The sequence below is a fragment of the Adiantum capillus-veneris genome, chromosome 22 (genome assembly GCF_014529385.1).
Source record: "Adiantum capillus-veneris isolate H3 chromosome 22, ASM1452938v2, whole genome shotgun sequence".
Classification (NCBI taxonomy): domain Eukaryota; kingdom Viridiplantae; phylum Streptophyta; class Polypodiopsida; order Polypodiales; family Pteridaceae; genus Adiantum; species Adiantum capillus-veneris.
This window is the reverse complement of record NC_140952.1, coordinates 133,825,476-133,842,490: the sequence shown is the minus strand read 5'-3', so window position 1 is coordinate 133,842,490 and position 17,015 is coordinate 133,825,476. Positions and strand designations below refer to the sequence as shown.

Genomic DNA, 17,015 nt, shown 5'->3' with positions numbered 1-17,015 from the left:
TCAGCGCCATTTTCGGGCATGTCCGTACAGCCCGTTGTTCGTACAATTTTGCCACGTCATCAGTTGTGCGTTCGGGCAGTTTTGCCACAACTGCCACATCATGACATGGGGACCATCAGTAGACCATCATAGCCGAGCTGGCAGTACTGATGGATGGAGATATATGGAGAGGCCTTTGGTCTCTATGATTTCCTGGATGACTAAAGCTAAGGCCTCTGTACTGCACGTGATTATTCGTGCAGAGCTTGCTGCTCCCCCGCTGGTCATAGAGGCACTTACCTAGTACTGATGGATGGAGATATATGGAGAGGCCTTTGGTCTCTATGATTTCCTGAATGACTAAAGCTAAGGCCTCTGTACTACACGTGATTATTCGTGCAGAGCTTGCTGCTCCCCCGCTGGTCATAGAGGCACTTACCAGATCTCTCTTTATGAGATCTTTATACACAGTATCTGGGATCTCCCCAAAGATAGATATGCTTGCCTAGCTTTGGAGTCTTCTCAACAGCTTGCCTCACAGGGACACACATCTTGTTGGTATGCACAAATGACATCCTTGTTTGAGCTACATGAATTGAGTATGGACAGACTACCCCCCTTCCATTACTCGTTGGAAACACCCTCCTTGTCTGTCAGGTGCAACGGAAGTGTTTAAGGTTTAAGCTCGGATCTAGTACTCCGCACAAACACAAGGTTACTTTACTTGAAAAGAGAAACTAAATTGAAGACAATGAAGCAGAGAGAGAGAAAAGAGAGACGGCACGGCATGTCGGGTCCCAACCACCCTCAAGGGCCCCCTTACTCTGTTGCCAGAGCAAGTACTTGCTTTATTTACTTGCACAAATGCTGATACAATGGTCCTAGATGGTGATGGGTACTTGTGGTAGATGCTTGGAATTGCGAGGCTAAGGCTGGAAACTGAAATCGCTGGGCTGGTTCTACTGCTGGCAATAGGCTGAATGTTGAAGGCTGCTGGCTGAAAACGCTGACTATTGCTGGTGCTGAAAACGCTGAATACTGGTGCTGAAAAAGCTGAATGTTGGTGCTGAAAACACTGAATACTGGTGCTGAAAATGCTGGACGCTGGTGCTGAAAATGCTGAATACTGGTGCTGAAAACGCTGGACTGCTGCAGGTGCTTGTTTTGGTACTACAGGTACTGACTTGACGAGATAATTGACCCCAAGGTCACTTATATAGGAGTTTAATGCTGGGTTTAGTAGTGTCTCTTTGCCCCCACGATCTTAATAAACTAAATGACTATTATTATTGACTGTTCATATGCTTATATGCTAAACTGATTGTATTGTGCAAGAGAGGGTATGCAACTATGACCTACCTGAACATGCACGTCTTGCTAGAGGCTCATAAAGTGCCAAGCTAGATCCTAAGCTAAACTAAGACGGACACTGTAGCAGTAGCTTGTCCACGTGGCTCAACTGCAGTGTGCATGTGACATTCCCCTCTGGTAAAGGTGAGACACAACTGCCGAACTTCTACCTGTGGATACTTTCTGTATTTTTGATGTTGAATGCTTCTGATGCTTGTGGATGCGTAAGCCGATGAAAACTCTCCCAAACTTATGGATACTATGGATGTAGATACTTGTGCGATGTAAACACCGACCATACGAGTTACTAGGTAGCCTTACTACTGTCGCAAAATATTAGCCTTGGATGTTGATTGTCACAAAACGATGACGTGGCAGTACTGATCGAACAGGGAAATGATGACGTGGTAGCAGGCTGTACGGATAGGCTCGAAATTTGCGTTGGTATGCTGACATGGCAGACTGTACGATAGGACCCGCGATTTGCGTTGACAAGTGCCACGTGGCCAACAGTACAGGTTTTCGCAAATTGCGCTGATTGCTTTTTGGGGTAGATTTTAGATCAGATGCTTTTTGGGATTGACTGCTTTTGAGTTTAATTGCTTTTGGGGCATCCCTTGTAAGAATAAGTAGATCCTTGGGGCCTCACTCTGATGGGCATTTGGACGCAGAGTCTGAGAGCAGAGGTTCTTCAGGAGTTGTAACTTTTCTCAAGCATTAATATAAAAATAAATACCGAAAGGGGCGCCAGTTTTTGGGGCCAATATCTCTGGGCACGGAACTACGCCGGGCGTGTCGACTCAAATTTTAGAGTTGTGAAGTATTTTAAGTGATTCTCTGTAATGGGTCACTCATTCTGAGCCATATACCATCATTCACTTTCACTACAAGTGGGTGCTCAAGGTTCATGTTACTGACAGGAAGGGAGAGCCTTCCTTGACTTTGACCAAACACGAGAGTGGAATGCAAACTGTGGGTGAGTGTGCGAGAGAGAGAGAGAGAGAGAGAGAGAGAGAGAGAGAGAGAGAGAGAGAGAGAAGAGACGACACCAGATGGATCCAAACCCCCCCTCCAAGGGCCCCCCTCTCTATTGCTAGAGAGGTATTTGCTTTAGATTGCACAAAGTCTGGTACAATGCTTCTAGATGCTGTGATACTTGATGACGATGTCGACCACGACGGCGGCAACAAGGTCAATGCTGAAATCTGAAAATGCTAGGTGTGCTGCTGGAAATCTGCTACTGTGGCAGTACTGTGGGGCTGATCTGCAACCGCCAAGTCGTGCAAGGGCTGAGAATGCAAAGCGCTGGCTGATCTGGGCTGGAATTGCAAAACTCTGGCTGTCTTGGCTGAAAACTGAAAATGCCAGGCTCATCTAGAGCTGGTTGATTGATGTGACGAGGATCTGCTACAGGCTCAAAACTGAAAACACTAGTGCTTGTGGCTGAAAACGCTGGGTCTGGTCTGAGAAAACGTTGGGGAGCCTGAGGGTCCCTGCCTGTCTACTGCGGGTGCCTGCCCTTCGTGTGTCCTCTGCTTCTTCTGTCTCTTCTAGCTGCCTGAGGGCCTTCTTTTGTACTTGCTACAAGCTGGGTCAAGCAGGTGCTCCTTTAGCCTTCCATGATTTGGTTAATTAAATAAGTCACTGAATAATTCAAGTGGCCTATAAGAGGTGGTTCTCATGCAGTCTGGGAAAATGGCTTATGCGGTGGAAAATGTTCATGCTAGGTACTGTATCATGATGCTAATGCTATGGGTTGTGCAATCGGAGGGTATGCAGCTACTCTAAGTGCCTGGACTACTCTAAGTGCCTGGACATGCACGGCCTGCGCAGAGGTTCACTAGGTTACCCGAACACTTCCTAGGCTTCCTAAACTCTAGGAGTATGAACAACTTGTCCACATACACATAGGGTTAGATGTGCATGTGACATCCCCCCTTTTTAAGGTGAGATAGTGGCATTGAGTTGTATGGCGTTCGTAAAGTCTGTCAACAACTCTTGGGATCCTCCAAAGTGCTCCTCGCCGGCCCACTCTGCTACGTGGGTCGAGCGATACTTGAACTTCAGGAAGGTCTGCAATGCTTGCTTCTTTGGGCCGTGTCGAAAGCGACAGAATGATCTGGTGTAGCTCCAATGCTCCAACTTCGTCTATGGTCGTGGGTCCACTTTCATCAAGAATCTCCGATGAGAAAAATTCCTGAAACCACTTCAAACACAAAACCATAAACATACCCGTTCCATGTAGAGTGATTGAAATATGAATCTCCGTGAATGAGTGTGCATGCAATGCATGCAAGCAATGCAGATGAACAAACTGACGGAGTGCCAAGCCGTTCACCAAACACATGCCCAAACTGAGATCGAAACTTGACTTTCCGACCTAAACCTATCAACTGTGGAAAATCACAATGGAGTTGCCAATGCTTGATGGAGAATCGTGCTCGTGCTCTTTTGTGACTATGTCATGCCAAGGAATAAACATGTAAAAGCGACTGACGAAACGGACAATCGTGAGACATTGTCAATCCCTTGAAAGCAAAATTTCTTTTCGAGAGTGATCTGCATACATCCGTGCTCACCCGTGAGTGAATCAAGTGCATCGTGCAATATGACATGCTCGTGAAAAGGGAACACATAAAGATGGTGACGAAAATACAAGAGACTCTCACTAATGGGACACTCGAACAATGTGTACTGACTAATCATGCAAAGACAAAATACTTCCTGAATGGGTTCTTTGGATCTCGACTCAAGAGCCAAGATCCGTCCTGCGGGACGGATCGTATTTGCAATGAGGTTAGCGTGTTTAGAAACATCATCATCTAAACCACCAATTTGCTCCTTACGAACAATCACATCCCTATCATGCAAAAAGTGCGTGTCGTGCTTCGGAGAATACATGACAGCAAGAGAGTTCTGTTCATGCAAAGACTCATGCTTTCCTAGACTGTGAGACTGTGTACTAAGAGAATCATACTAAGTGTTTTAACCTCTTTCGAATCATGAGAGTGAGAGACTAATGGCAAAGAAGGAATGTTCTTGTCACAGCGAAGGACCACGGGAGGTGCTCCGTCAACTGAGAGAGAGAGAGAGAGAGAGAGAGAGAGAGAGAGAGAGAGAGTTTTCTTTCCAATCAATGTGTGAGTTATAACCTTTAAATCACTTAATGCCAAAAATCAAATCAAATCCTTTTAGAGAAGAAACCACAAAACGATGACGAAAACCGGCATTTTGAACTAACACTGTCACATCAGGACATTCATGCGTGAACAAAGAGTGCATGCTAGGAGAAAATCTAGAGATATCAATGGAATCTATTTTGGAGAGCTTCTAAACGTGCCCTCTTCATGAGAGAGTGACTAATCACATCATGCATACTACCCGAATCAAACAAGATCACCATGCGTGTACTATTTACATGACCATAACACAACATGAGAGACTCATCTACATGATCATGAGAAACTTCAGACACATTAGTGTGCTCACTAAGTGCATTCACAGAGAATGTGGATTCTGTGGGTTCTTTAGGGTCTTCTTTCTTAGGACAATCACGTTTCATGTGACCTTTAGTGTGACATTCAAAACATCTCTTGTCTCGTGCATATTCGGTTCGCTCTTCAAGAGTTAACAAACCTCCATGATGCCTTGAGCAGATTTTTCATCAGGTGTCAACTTAGGGGTGTCCTGAGTTTTAGCCTTTCCTTTATCATCACTGTTAGACTTCTGTGCTCTAGGTGTAGAAGAAGATTGAGAAGAAGAATAACCGTCATTCTTACCAATGATCCTACCATGCTTACCATTCGATTAGTCTTGCGAAATACTCAACTTGTTCTCCTTCTGCTTGCCTTTGTTGTGCTTCATTTCTTGTAGCGTCATTATAGTCCGTAGGGCTGAAAACTTGCACGTTGAACTTGATGTACTTGTCTAACCCAAAGAGGAAGGCCTCCTTGTGATCCTCATCCGACTTACGTAATTGCACGCCAATCTGCAAAATACTGCTAGAAAAAGATGTAACAGGGGATTTATTTTGCTTAAGACCACGTCGATCTTCTTTTAATCGATCAAGGTACTGTGGTGGCATGAAGCGAGCCTTGAGCTTGTCTTGGAAGTCGACGCAACTAAAAGAGGGGTATGTCTTCCTTGGCATGCTCAAGATGCTTAGCCATCTATGACTTGCCAAGCTTGATACCAATTAATGGCATCTCCGGCTAGGTACATGGCAGCAATCAAAACTTTACTGGTACTTGTTTTCTTGACAGTCGCAAAGACCCCTTGGCGGCCTTGCTCTCACACCAAGGTTGCTTTTTACCACCTCACGTCGATTGGCCTGCTGCTAAGTGCAAGGTCCGTTCTCAATGAGTGGAAAAGAGGAACGAGGGAAGGCTGGACAAGCCCTTCTTTCTTGGGTTACTTGCCACTCTTCGAAAACATAGATTAGGGATCGACACGCCCAAGTGGTCTTGGGTTGCGTGTGACCACAACAAGCAAAAAAAAATCTTGTGGTTCTTTGTGATTCTTTCGTTGAGTGATGATACTGAACACTTCCAAAGTGCTCTCATACCAATGTAATGAGTAGCGGAAGTGAATGATGGTATATGGCTCAGAATGAGCGATCAATGGGTGCTCAAGCTTCCTTTTACTGACAGGAAGGGAGAGCCTTCCTTGACTTAATGAGAGAATGTGCAATGACCAAACACGAGTGGAATGCAAACTGTGGGTGAGAGTGCTAGAGAGAGAGAGAGAGAGAGAGAGAGAGAGAGAGAGAGAGAGAGAGAGAGAAGGAGGAGGAGGAGGAGGAGGAGGAGGAGGAGGAGAAGAAGAAGAAGAGAGTTTTAACGTCGTAGGAAACTATCCCAAGAGACCTTAAAGATCTAGCCGACGAGGAGTTGAACTCAAGACCTGTTATTCAAGAGGGAAATGGCATAGAGAGAGAGAGAGAGAGAGAGAGAGAGAGAGAGAGAGAGAGAGAGAGAGAGAGAGAAGAGACGACACCAGATGGGGTCCCAAACCCCCCTCCAAGGGCCCCCCTTTCTATTGCCAGAGAGGTATTTGCTTTAGATTGCACAAAGTTTGGTACAATGCTTCTAGATGGTGTGGAACTTGATGCGGATGCCGATGATGACGACGATTGTGACGATGACGTTGTCGACGACAACGACGGTGTCGACGACGACGACGACGACAAGGTCAATGCTGAAATATGAAAATGCTAGGTGTCCTGCTGGGAATCTGCTACTGTGGCGGTACTGCGGGGCTGATATGCAACCGCCGAGCGTGCAAGGGCTGAGAATGCAAAGCGCTGGCTGATCTGGGCTGGAATTGCAAAACTCTGGCTATCTTGGCTGAAAATTGAAAACGCCAGGTTGATCTAGTGCTGGTTGATCGATGCAGCGAGGATCTGCTATGGGCTGAAAACTGAAAACGCTGGGTCTGGTCTAAGAAAACGTTGGGGAGCCTGAGGGTGCCTGTCTGCTGCGGGTGCCTACCCTTCCTGTGTCCCTCTGCTTCTTCTGTCTCTTCTAGGCACCTGAGGGCCTTCTTTTGTACTTGCTACAAGTTGGGTCGAGCAGTTGCTCCTTTAGCCTTCCACGATTTGGTTAATTAAATAAGTCACTTAATAATTTAAGTGTCCTATAAGAGGTGGCTCCCACGCAGTATGGGGAAAATGGCTTATGCAGTGGAAAATGTTCATGCTAGGTATTGTATCATGATGCTAATGCTATGGGCTGTGCAATCAGAGGGTATGCATCTACTCTAAGTGCCTGGACATGCACGGCCTACGCACAGGTTCACAAGGTTGCCAGAACACTTCCTAGGCTTTCTAAACCCTAGAAGTAGGAACAACTTGTCCACATATACATGGGGTTAGATGTGCACGTGACATTCTCTCGTGTCGTGCTAGAATTCCGACTTGGGGTGTCCAAGTTTGTTACACTGATTCTACCTTGCGAGCAAGTACTACCACTCGAATAGCCCTATCTTGAAAACATTGCGGGTGAAGATGAAAGGTAAGGGTGCTCGGAGGTATTTCCAATCCATGTTGACGGAAGTGGATGCATGCTACATGCGAATGCGAATGCGAATGTAGAAGAGGGTTAGGGATCCTTGCACCAACTCTTGCTATATCCGCATACGAGGCAAGCAAATCTTGGTACTCAAGATGTGGATTTTCGTGTATTCGATGTCGATCTTTGTACAGAGACATATCGATGAAGACGGGAGACGTCCGATGCGCAATGGACGTGGGAGTGGCTAATAAGTTTGGGCAGGGACGCGACACTTCTTTGACCAAAAAAAACTAAAAGAGGTTCATTGGGTTCTTGGTTCTTGGGTTCTTGATTCCGCCCTTGCGTTCGTGAAACCGAAGTACGCCCAAATCTCTGATACCAATGTCAAGTGTAGCGGAAGTGTTTTAAGGATTAGCTCGGATCTAGTGCTCCGCACAAACACAAGGTTACTTTACTTGAAAGAGAAACTGAATTGAAGACAATGAAGGAGAGAGAGGTAGAGAGAGGGAGAAAAGAGAGACGACACGGCATGTCAGATCCCAACCACCCTCAAGGTCCCCCTTGCTCTGTTACCAGAGCAAGTACTTGCTTTATTTACTTGCACAAATGCTGATACAATGGTCCTAGATGCTGAGATGCTGATGGGTGCTTATGGTAGATGCTTGGCACTGCGAGGCTAAGGTTGGAAACTGAAATCGCTGGGCTGGTTCTAATGTTGGTGATGGGCTGAATGCTGAAGGCAGCTGGCTGAAAATGCTGACTATTGCTGGTTCTGAAAACATTGAATACTGGTGCTGAAAACGTTGGATAGCTGCGGGTGCTTGGTTCTAGTATTGCATGTACTGGGTACTGACTTGACGAGAGAAGTGACCCCCAGGGTCACTTAGATATGAGTTTAATGCTGGGTTGAGCATTGTCTATTTGCCCCCACGATCTTAATAAAATAAATGCCTATTATTATTGAGTGACTGCTCATATGCCTATATGCTAAACTAACTGTACTGTGCAAGAGAGGGTATGCAACTATGACCTGCTTGAACATGCACATGTTGCTAGAGGCTCACAAAGTGCCAGGCTAGATCCTAAGCTAAACTAAGACGAACGCTAGACTGTAGCAATAGCTTGTCCACGTGGCTCAACTGCAGTGCATAGATGACATTGCCCCTCACACGAATTGGGATTACCTGCCTCATCAGACAGGATTTGATTCAGCTAGAAACCAGGAGGACTTGGACAGAGCCGGCACGAGAGCTTGGCACGAAGATGGCTTTCTACAAAGACCATCTTCTCTAGCTAACAGAGGATAATATGTGATCAAACCTGCCTATATGGACACTCATTTACCCCATGGGATACAATATGCTATTGGTCAGATGCGCATATCATCGCGTCAGTTAGAGATTGAGACTGGCAGATTTAGGAGAGTATCAGTAGAGGCCAGGATTTGCCAGTTGTGTCATATAGAGCCACAAATAAGAGTTACATCACATATGTCATTGCCCTGTATACTATGAGACACGAAGCCACTTTCACTGTTTGTTCAGAGAGGGTTTTGGACCACTGGCTAGAGTCATGAGATATCAGGATCAGAGATGCCTCGGGTTGTTTTTGTTAGCGTTGGGCAAACATAGGGAGAATCTCTTAAGGAGATTAGACAGTTGGAGACATTCACAGAGGGAGATCACTGACTTCTTTAGAGCAGAGACTCGGCAGTCAGGTGAGCAAGCTTCACAGACTTCGGAGTCCACCTATACTAAAGGTATATTGATTGACAGGGCCATTGAGCTTGGGAGAGCTAGACACCCACGTCTACGAAGGCCACCACGACATCGACGAAGGCTCCATCAGAGGATCAGGACTATTCTAGCACGACATGGGAGACATCCAATACAACTATTTACAGAGGCGGACATCAACGATGCTCTTCAACGACCAATGCAGTACATCCTTGTACAGCGACCGATGTCGGGCATCCTTGGACATTGATGTTCATTTTAGCTTTTATTCTACTTCATTTTATTTTGTACCCAGATGTTGTAGTAGATCCACCAACATTGTATCAGTTTGGTCTCATAGGTCATTTTGTTGTCGACTTTGACAGGCGAGATCCATATGCGACTCTGGCACTCTGGTGTTTGGCGGAGCTTTTTGGCTATGACTACAAGTTGGCGACGCATTGTTAGGGAACGTGTGTATTTATGCACCTACATATGCCTGTGTCAGATCCTGGCTCTAGCAACAACTCACTGATGTGCTATATACTGTAGATTCTTGGAGTATAGGAAGGAATTTACAACAATAGATTTAGTGCCGAGACTCCTTACCGCACTTCCATCTCTCCAATAGAGCATGATGCTTTCCATCTTAGATGTGGATGCCTTACATCTTCCTGTGGTAGGTGCGCTTCCAGTTTAGCCTAGCATAGTTCCGGTGCACCATGCTACCAACCACAGTGACGTGTGCATGATATTGAAAGAGAATTTAGTATATCCAATGTGCAATGGCCATCTATGAGGCATTGAGCCATTCAATTTTTGTCAGGTGCAGCGGAAGTGTTTAAGGATTTAGCTCGGATCTAGTACTCCGCACAAACACAAGGTTACTTACTTCACTTGAAAAGAGAAACTGAAATGAACACAATGAAGGAGAGAGATAGAGAGAGAAAAAGAGAGACGACACGCATGTCGGGTCCCAACCACCCTCAAGGGCCCCCTTGCTCTGTTGCTAGAGAAGGAGAGAGATAGAGAGAGAAAAAGAGAGACGACACCGCATGTCGGGTCCCAACCACCCTCAAGGGCCCCCTTGCTCTGTTGCCAGAGCTAGTACTTGCTTTGTTACTTGCACAAGTGCTGTTACAATGAACCTAAATGTTGAGATGCTGAGATGCAGAGGGAACTGGCGGTAGATGTCTGGTACTGTGAGGCTAAAGCTGGATACTGAAAACGTTATTGACTCAAGGATGAATGCTGGTGCTGAAAACGCTGAATGTTGGTGCTGAAAATGCTGGTAGTACTAGTGCTGAAAATGCTGAATGCCGGTACTGAAAATGCTGGTGGTACTGGTGTGAAAACGCTGAAGTGCTGTGGCTTGGAAAGGCCGAGGTGCTGAGAATACTTGTGTTGCGGGTACTGAGGGGTCCTTCCTACTTGAGAAGTGAACCCCCCGGTCTCTTATATAGCCAAGCAAAGCTGGGTCGAGCAGCATCCTTTAGCCTCTACGATTTTCCCAAATAATGCTAAAATGCCACTTAGGCTTAAGAGATCGTTCACGCGCCTACATGCCTATATGCTGAACTGACTGTACTCTGCAAGAGAGGGTATGCAAATATGACCTGCCTGAACATGCACGTCTTGCTAGAGGTTCACAAAGTGCTAGGCCAGGTCCTAAGCTAAATTACGAGTGACACTAGACTGTAGCATTAGCTTCTCCACGTGGCGTAGCTGCAGTGCGCACATGTCTGTTGCTGCCTCTAGTTAGGCTTGTTTGGATACTGTTAAATTTTCCAGCATACCTGACAGCAAAGTAGGACACATCCACCACTTGAAGAAACAATTTTCTTAGGATGTATGTTTGGAGGATTGTGAGCTGCAGAATTGGGAGGAGTTCTTCCTCTTGCACAAGGAGCTAGCACCGTTCTCCTCTAATGCTTCAGTTTCATCTTGCATGCCAAAGAAAATAGCATGAACAAAGATGTATTCTGTTTCTTTAACTAGCGTCCCTAGGGAACTAATTTATGGGTGCTTGTGATCGTTGGGGAGCCTTGTGCATAGACCCAGATTCAGTTTTATCCCTTTACATTTTTTCCAAGCCTCAATTCTAAGGACTGATACCAGAGGTTGTTGATTACTAGAGATGTCTCCTCATGCTTGCATTGACCTTTTTCCTGAGAGCAAGATGTTGGATCCAATGATACGTATTGATTTTTCTTTGTCATTGGGAAGGTGGTCTCACAAGATAGTTTTTCTTAGACATCTTGTGAGACAGTGTCCTTGTTGTGTGAGTCACAGTATACCTTCGATATGGGCAAGGTGCCAGATAATGTTTTTGGTCTTATTTTCTTGATCTCAAAGGGTGGATCTCACCATGTTGCGGCAGTGGCTTCCTATCACTCTTCTCTCTTAGGTCTACAAGATTTCGGTCTGGATGATCGGTGCTCGTCAGTATTTCTTGATACGAAGGATGGAGATCTCACCATGCTACAGCAGTGGGGACCTATCACTCATTTTTTGGGGGGGCAAAAAGGAGCTGTATCATGTATACTGTGTACAAGAGACCTCTAGGGATGCTCAATGAAGCCGAACTCGAGGAAGTACAAACTGTAGGAGTGCGGTGTGTGGTGACCAGTCGGTATTGTAGAAATTCGTCTTTAGTGGTGCATAGGCGTATTAATCTTCTCCATCCAATGCTTTTAGCTAGTACTGGGTTTCATTATGACTGACTCTCTCGCCTTTCAGCCTTCTCCAATGTGTCTGTGTGTGTGTTTTTCTGGAAAGGTTGGGGGGGGGGGGGGGTGTGGTTGGAACTTGGCAGTACAGCCAATCAGATGGGGGAACAACATAGGATTTAATTTATAGGATGGGCAATGGAGCTGATGCTGATATTCTCTTGTGGGTACCACTTTGAGTCTATAATCCACACTATTTTTTTGTGCTAATTACCGCCAGTCCATGATGTGCAATTCCTTTTAAAGGTGTGGGTTTGTCCTGGGTTCATCTGGGTATTTTTGGCTGATATGGCCAGTGGAGTGTCCTCATCACGAATAGAAAGGGGCCTTGTCCCCATTTTTGAAGGAAGGCCTCTCGTCCTTGGTGCATCCAAGCAGATCAAACTGGCCTCAACAGTGTCAGTGAACCTACTTCAAGTGGCACGTGCCATTTCAAAAGGGTTATAGTGGTGCCCATGAATGGAAAGAGTCGGTTTCTCTCTCCTATGGAACCAAGCTTGTCAGGCTACTCATCAACTCCCACCAGTCGAAAATTGTACCTGTCCAAGGGGTATGTGGAGAGGAAGTTCAAAGCCTGAGTGGCTAGAAGCCTGCGGTTGTGAATCTGAGTCAATAGGTTGCTGTCTAACTCGCTTGTAGCCTAATTAGTCGCCCTTGACATCATGTTCCATACAGACATCATTGCCAAAAGAGTAAGTGCAGTTGGTGGATGTGAAGATGTGGGACACACGAAGCCATACTTGCTGTTTTTCCATCGAGAGAGGAGGTGGGGCTGGGGGCAGAGTAAGGGGGTGCGAGAACGAGAGGGCATAGAGATGGAAAGGGGGCGCGGGGGATTTTTCTTACCAGCTTGCTGTGCTCGCCAATGTTGTTTACAGACAGAGCTTCTAGATTGTTTATTTAAGAATTTTGTGGGAACTCGCCTAAACAAAGTTTGCAAGATGCTTTTATGCATGTTGACAAGCTTCACAATCTTACTTTTGCAATGCTTGGCATCACTTGGTTCACAAGGTTACAAATGTTGTGAACTTACTCTCACATGGTTTATTTTGTTTCTTTGTGTCAGGAATTGCGGCCTTAGTGTTGATGGCTGCTGTTCTGAGTCCATTTGCTGCAATGTTAGTGTGGGGCCTTCCTCGGTTGAATTTCAACTGGATACATGGTCAGACACCAAAACACATTGATTTGGGGAAATTCATAACTCTGCTCTTGTGGAACAGCTCAGGGTGTGTATATTTGACTCTTTCATTTTGCCTTTATTTGTCTATAGTCTGTTTTTATAGAGCCAGGTTTTTTTATTCACAATTTAGTAAAGGAATTGTCAAGCAAGGGGCTTTCAAAAGAATTTTTTCCATACATTTTTAGACCTTGGGCTCCGTAAGTGATGTTGATTGCATCACCGCATTCTTTTTTCTGATAGTTGGCCTCAGGCTCAGTCATGTCAACCTCTTAACTCTGTAGACCATGGAGTACATAATTTTAAAAGCAGATTTTCATGGCTCTTCCTTATGGTAGGGAAACTTTTTGTAAATACATTGCTTGGCTAATGTAAGGTTTCCGGGCATTATAAATTGGTTCTTCCACAATTGTAACTTATTATTTTAATGATGACCTGTATCTGTGCTGAGGTTTAGGGTGCTTTTCACATTGCTGTGAAATTGCCTCTATTTAGGTAAACATAGTCTTCCGGTCAGGGAAATTTCTTTCAATACTGCATCGTCTTCCTACCTCTGCCCACAATGGCCTGCTGCCATGAGTCTGCAGTAGTCATACATACCCCTCCCTGGATACCACCAGGTCCAAATGCAGCTGACCAAAATGTCTCATATCGACCACGCAAAAGTTGACCACATTGTCTAATGCGGCTCTCACAAAGATGATGCTCCTGCATCATAAGAAGATCAGTCTCTCCGCCCACAAGGCATCGCTGAAGCTCCCGACGCAATGGATGTTGCTAGCGCTGAAACTGGGGCCCACCTAATCCTTGCACGTTCCATGAGACAATCCTCATGGAGTACGAGAAAGAACCGATGCTGCAACAACAGCTAACCGCGCTATCTTCGAGGCTGGCTTGGATGGGGAGTAATCCGCATCCGAGCGTCCCCGAGACAGGCGAGATTGCAAAGACTGTCTAGCCTAGGCCCAAGAAGAGCGTGCCGTACGCAGGGCAACCTCCTCTGTCCAAGAGTCCTTATGTATGTATACATAGAATGATGGGCTCTGCATGTCGGTAAAAAAATGTACCACAATGTGTCTACATCCTGCCGTGTCTGGAGGTGTCACTAGGAATTTGGCCAACGGCCACAAAGTCTATACTAGATCTATTATCCCCAAGTCTCCCGTGTGGTGAGAGAACTCGAGGGCCTGGGCTTGCAGCCAACCCATTACCGAGTCCAGAGTCCACTCAGACTGGTCCTTGCCACATAAGGGAAAAGAGAAGCCAACCGCTGTGTCCAGGACCCTTGTTCTCTAGCTGCAAGGAACAGTACAGGAACTCTGAAACAAGCCCCCTCAAAGTCTGGTGAAGAGTCGCCGAGGAAGCATGTGAAGTCGTAGGCAAAGAAGTCCCACCTGTCGTCGGATGTCGAAGCTCGCCAGTCCACGAGGAATTGCTGCAAAGGGAGACGTCTGCACCAAGGGGGGTTCGCAAGAAAGGCTGTCCCTTTCTCGCCAAGCGACTCGAGGCAAAAGCACTGCCAAGAGATCTCCTAGCAGCCAAGGAGGGTCCAACCCCATGGGTTGGCAAGGAGGTAGGAGCGGGAGGAGAAGTGGAAGCAAGTGGGGCTAGTGGGTGGGGAAGGGGGAGAGAGGGGGCGGGGAGCTGTGGTGGGATGGGGGGAGGTGGGGAGGAGAATGGAGGCGGGGGGGGGGAGGGGCTGTCGGTGCTGAGGTTGAGGTGGAGGGTGGAACTGGGGCCTCGTCCTGCTGAAGAGGATCGAAACGGTTCCCTGTGGGAACCCACTGCTGCTCGCCTGGAGCTTGGCGACCACCCGGAAGGTCAGGCTGACGTGGTGGCCCCTGTCGACGCCGACCATGGATTTGCTGCCAGCCCTCCTCTGCCTGGGCCCCAGACTCGCAAGGTGAAGCTACCTGAGGACCTTGTGTCTCTGTCTGTTGATGCTGGCCAGCCTTAGGAGGCTGGGGCTGAGTCTGAGGTGAAGGTCAGGGCCTCCTTCATGGACAGGCCTTCGCAAGATGGCCCATCTGTCGACAAGTAAAGCACTGATTTGGGAGGCCCGAATACTCCACACTCTGGCGGAGCCAAAATCCGTACGCAATTTTGCCACATCAGCAGCCTAAAAATTGCGGAGACTGTACGACTGCCACGTCAGCTTTTCTGCCAACGCGTTATGCGGCGAGAATTCCGGGAGACTGTACGGCTGACACTATAGCATCTCAGCAGGGCAGTGTGTGTGTGTGTACCAAGTAGCCACGTCACCAATTTGTGACATACCCCCCTCTTGAAAGCATTGTAATCGCCCTCGATTGTGCCTGCAAAACAGAATGAGGCCATAAATTGTCTTAGCAGACACTGACTGTTAGTACCGACGCACTAGGAACACACATCTAGCACATGTACCCATCGACAGTCACATCACACGACATCACAGGACATCACTCGAGTCTTGACATCACAGGACATCACATGACAAATCACATTCAACATTCATTCGGATCTGAGACCATGATTTATCGGCAATGCAATTAGCAATCGCATCTAGATCCACTCAGGACCTCATAGATGCGCGATTGACTAATCCCTATTTCAACCATGTCTATCGAGATCATTCAGACCAAAATGCTGCAGTCATTTCGTCTATCAATTTTGCACTTAAACAAGTCAAGAACAAGTCAGTATCATGTTCGGGAATTCCAGTTCATAAAGTGATACAACAGAATACTGTTAGCTCTCAGTATCCCTGAAGCTCAAAGAGACATTAGTGACTCTAGTACCAAAAATCGAGGCATCTGTTGACAAAGGAGCGGAGTAACTCCCCTCTTGTGCATACCCACTGCACCAGATATCCGACCAACAAGCTGAATTCGGGGTTCCATTTGGAATAGACTATACTAAACCAAAAGCTTCAAGGTAAAGTTTCACAATCTGAGGAGTATCTGCTAGGTCCTCCTCCTCCATCCACTTCGCATCCAATGCAGGATAGTTCTTGAATTTAATCAAGAACCGCCTTCTCACTTTACCCTTAATCTTTCTGTCCTTATGTGCCAATATATGTTCTGGAACAAGGATCTCCTCGTTTTCTTCCACTTTGGGTTGCTCATCAGGCTCCCCATCATGGGGCACATCGCCTTTAAAAGGCTTCAGGAGACTCACATGAAAAGCATTGTGAATCCTCCAAGTGTCAAGCAGCTTCAATCGGAAGGAGACATCATTTATCTTTTTGGAGATCTGGAAAGGTCCGTAGTATCGCATACTAAGCTTTGGAAAAAGCCTCTCCTTTCCCTTTTTCTTTCTCAGGCGTGCCTTCTCAAAACGTAAGAGCACCCAATCGTTCTCCTTCAATTTCAAATCGCGACGATGGTGATCTGCTGCCTTTTTTAGTCTTTCTTGAGATTTCTGCAAAGCCTCGCGGACCTTGGCAAAAGCCTTGTCCATGTCGCATGTGTACTCGTTGGCTTCAAAAATCTTATCTTTCGTGCTTAAAAAGGCTAGAACCTTCGTAGCACCTTCAATAATCTCAAATGGCGCCTTCCCCGTCGAAGAGTGTATCGTGTTGTTGTAGGCAAATTCCACCAAAGGTAAGTCCTTTTTCCATTGAGTCTTCTGATCCGAGGTGCAAGACTTCAATAAATCTAGTACCACTGAATTAGCAATCTCAGATTGCCCATCAGTCTGCGGGTGGAAAGATGACGAGAACTGCAACCGCATGCCAATGTCGCCCAAATAGCCTTCCAAAACAAACTCGTGAATTTGGGGTCCCTGTCGGAGACAATTGTCTCAGGTATGACATGTAATCTGAAGATCAGGGCCACAAACAGTCTCGCTAAGTGATCCGGGTTGACTATTTTCTTCACTGGAATGAAATGAGCCTGTTTGCTAAATCTATCAATAACAATCCAGATTCCATTGTGACCACTCTGTGTTCTCGGGAGATAAAAAATGAAATCCATTGCAATACTTTCCCAGGGGCGGGTGGGTATGGGCAAAGGATGTAACAATCCCTGTGCTTTATGCCTGTCAAACTTGACCTTCTTGCATACCAAGAAACTGC

General features: G+C 46.4%; 1 protein-coding gene across 3 annotated transcripts in view; it reads left to right on the top strand.

Annotated features, from left to right (window-relative positions):
- The window catches only part of LOC147430257 (polyamine transporter RMV1-like), a 65,587-nt gene that overhangs the window by 19,691 nt on the left and 28,881 nt on the right, over positions 1-17,015 (top strand). For all 3 annotated transcript variants that reach the window (XR_015185773.1, XM_086494749.1, XM_086494748.1), the window contains one exon: positions 12,851-13,010. Coding sequence is in view for 2 of the 3 variants with exons in the window: in XM_086494749.1 (XP_086350875.1) it covers positions 12,851-13,010 (160 nt within the window). In the remaining variant the exon portion in view is untranslated. The remainder of the gene's footprint in view (positions 1-12,850; positions 13,011-17,015) is intronic.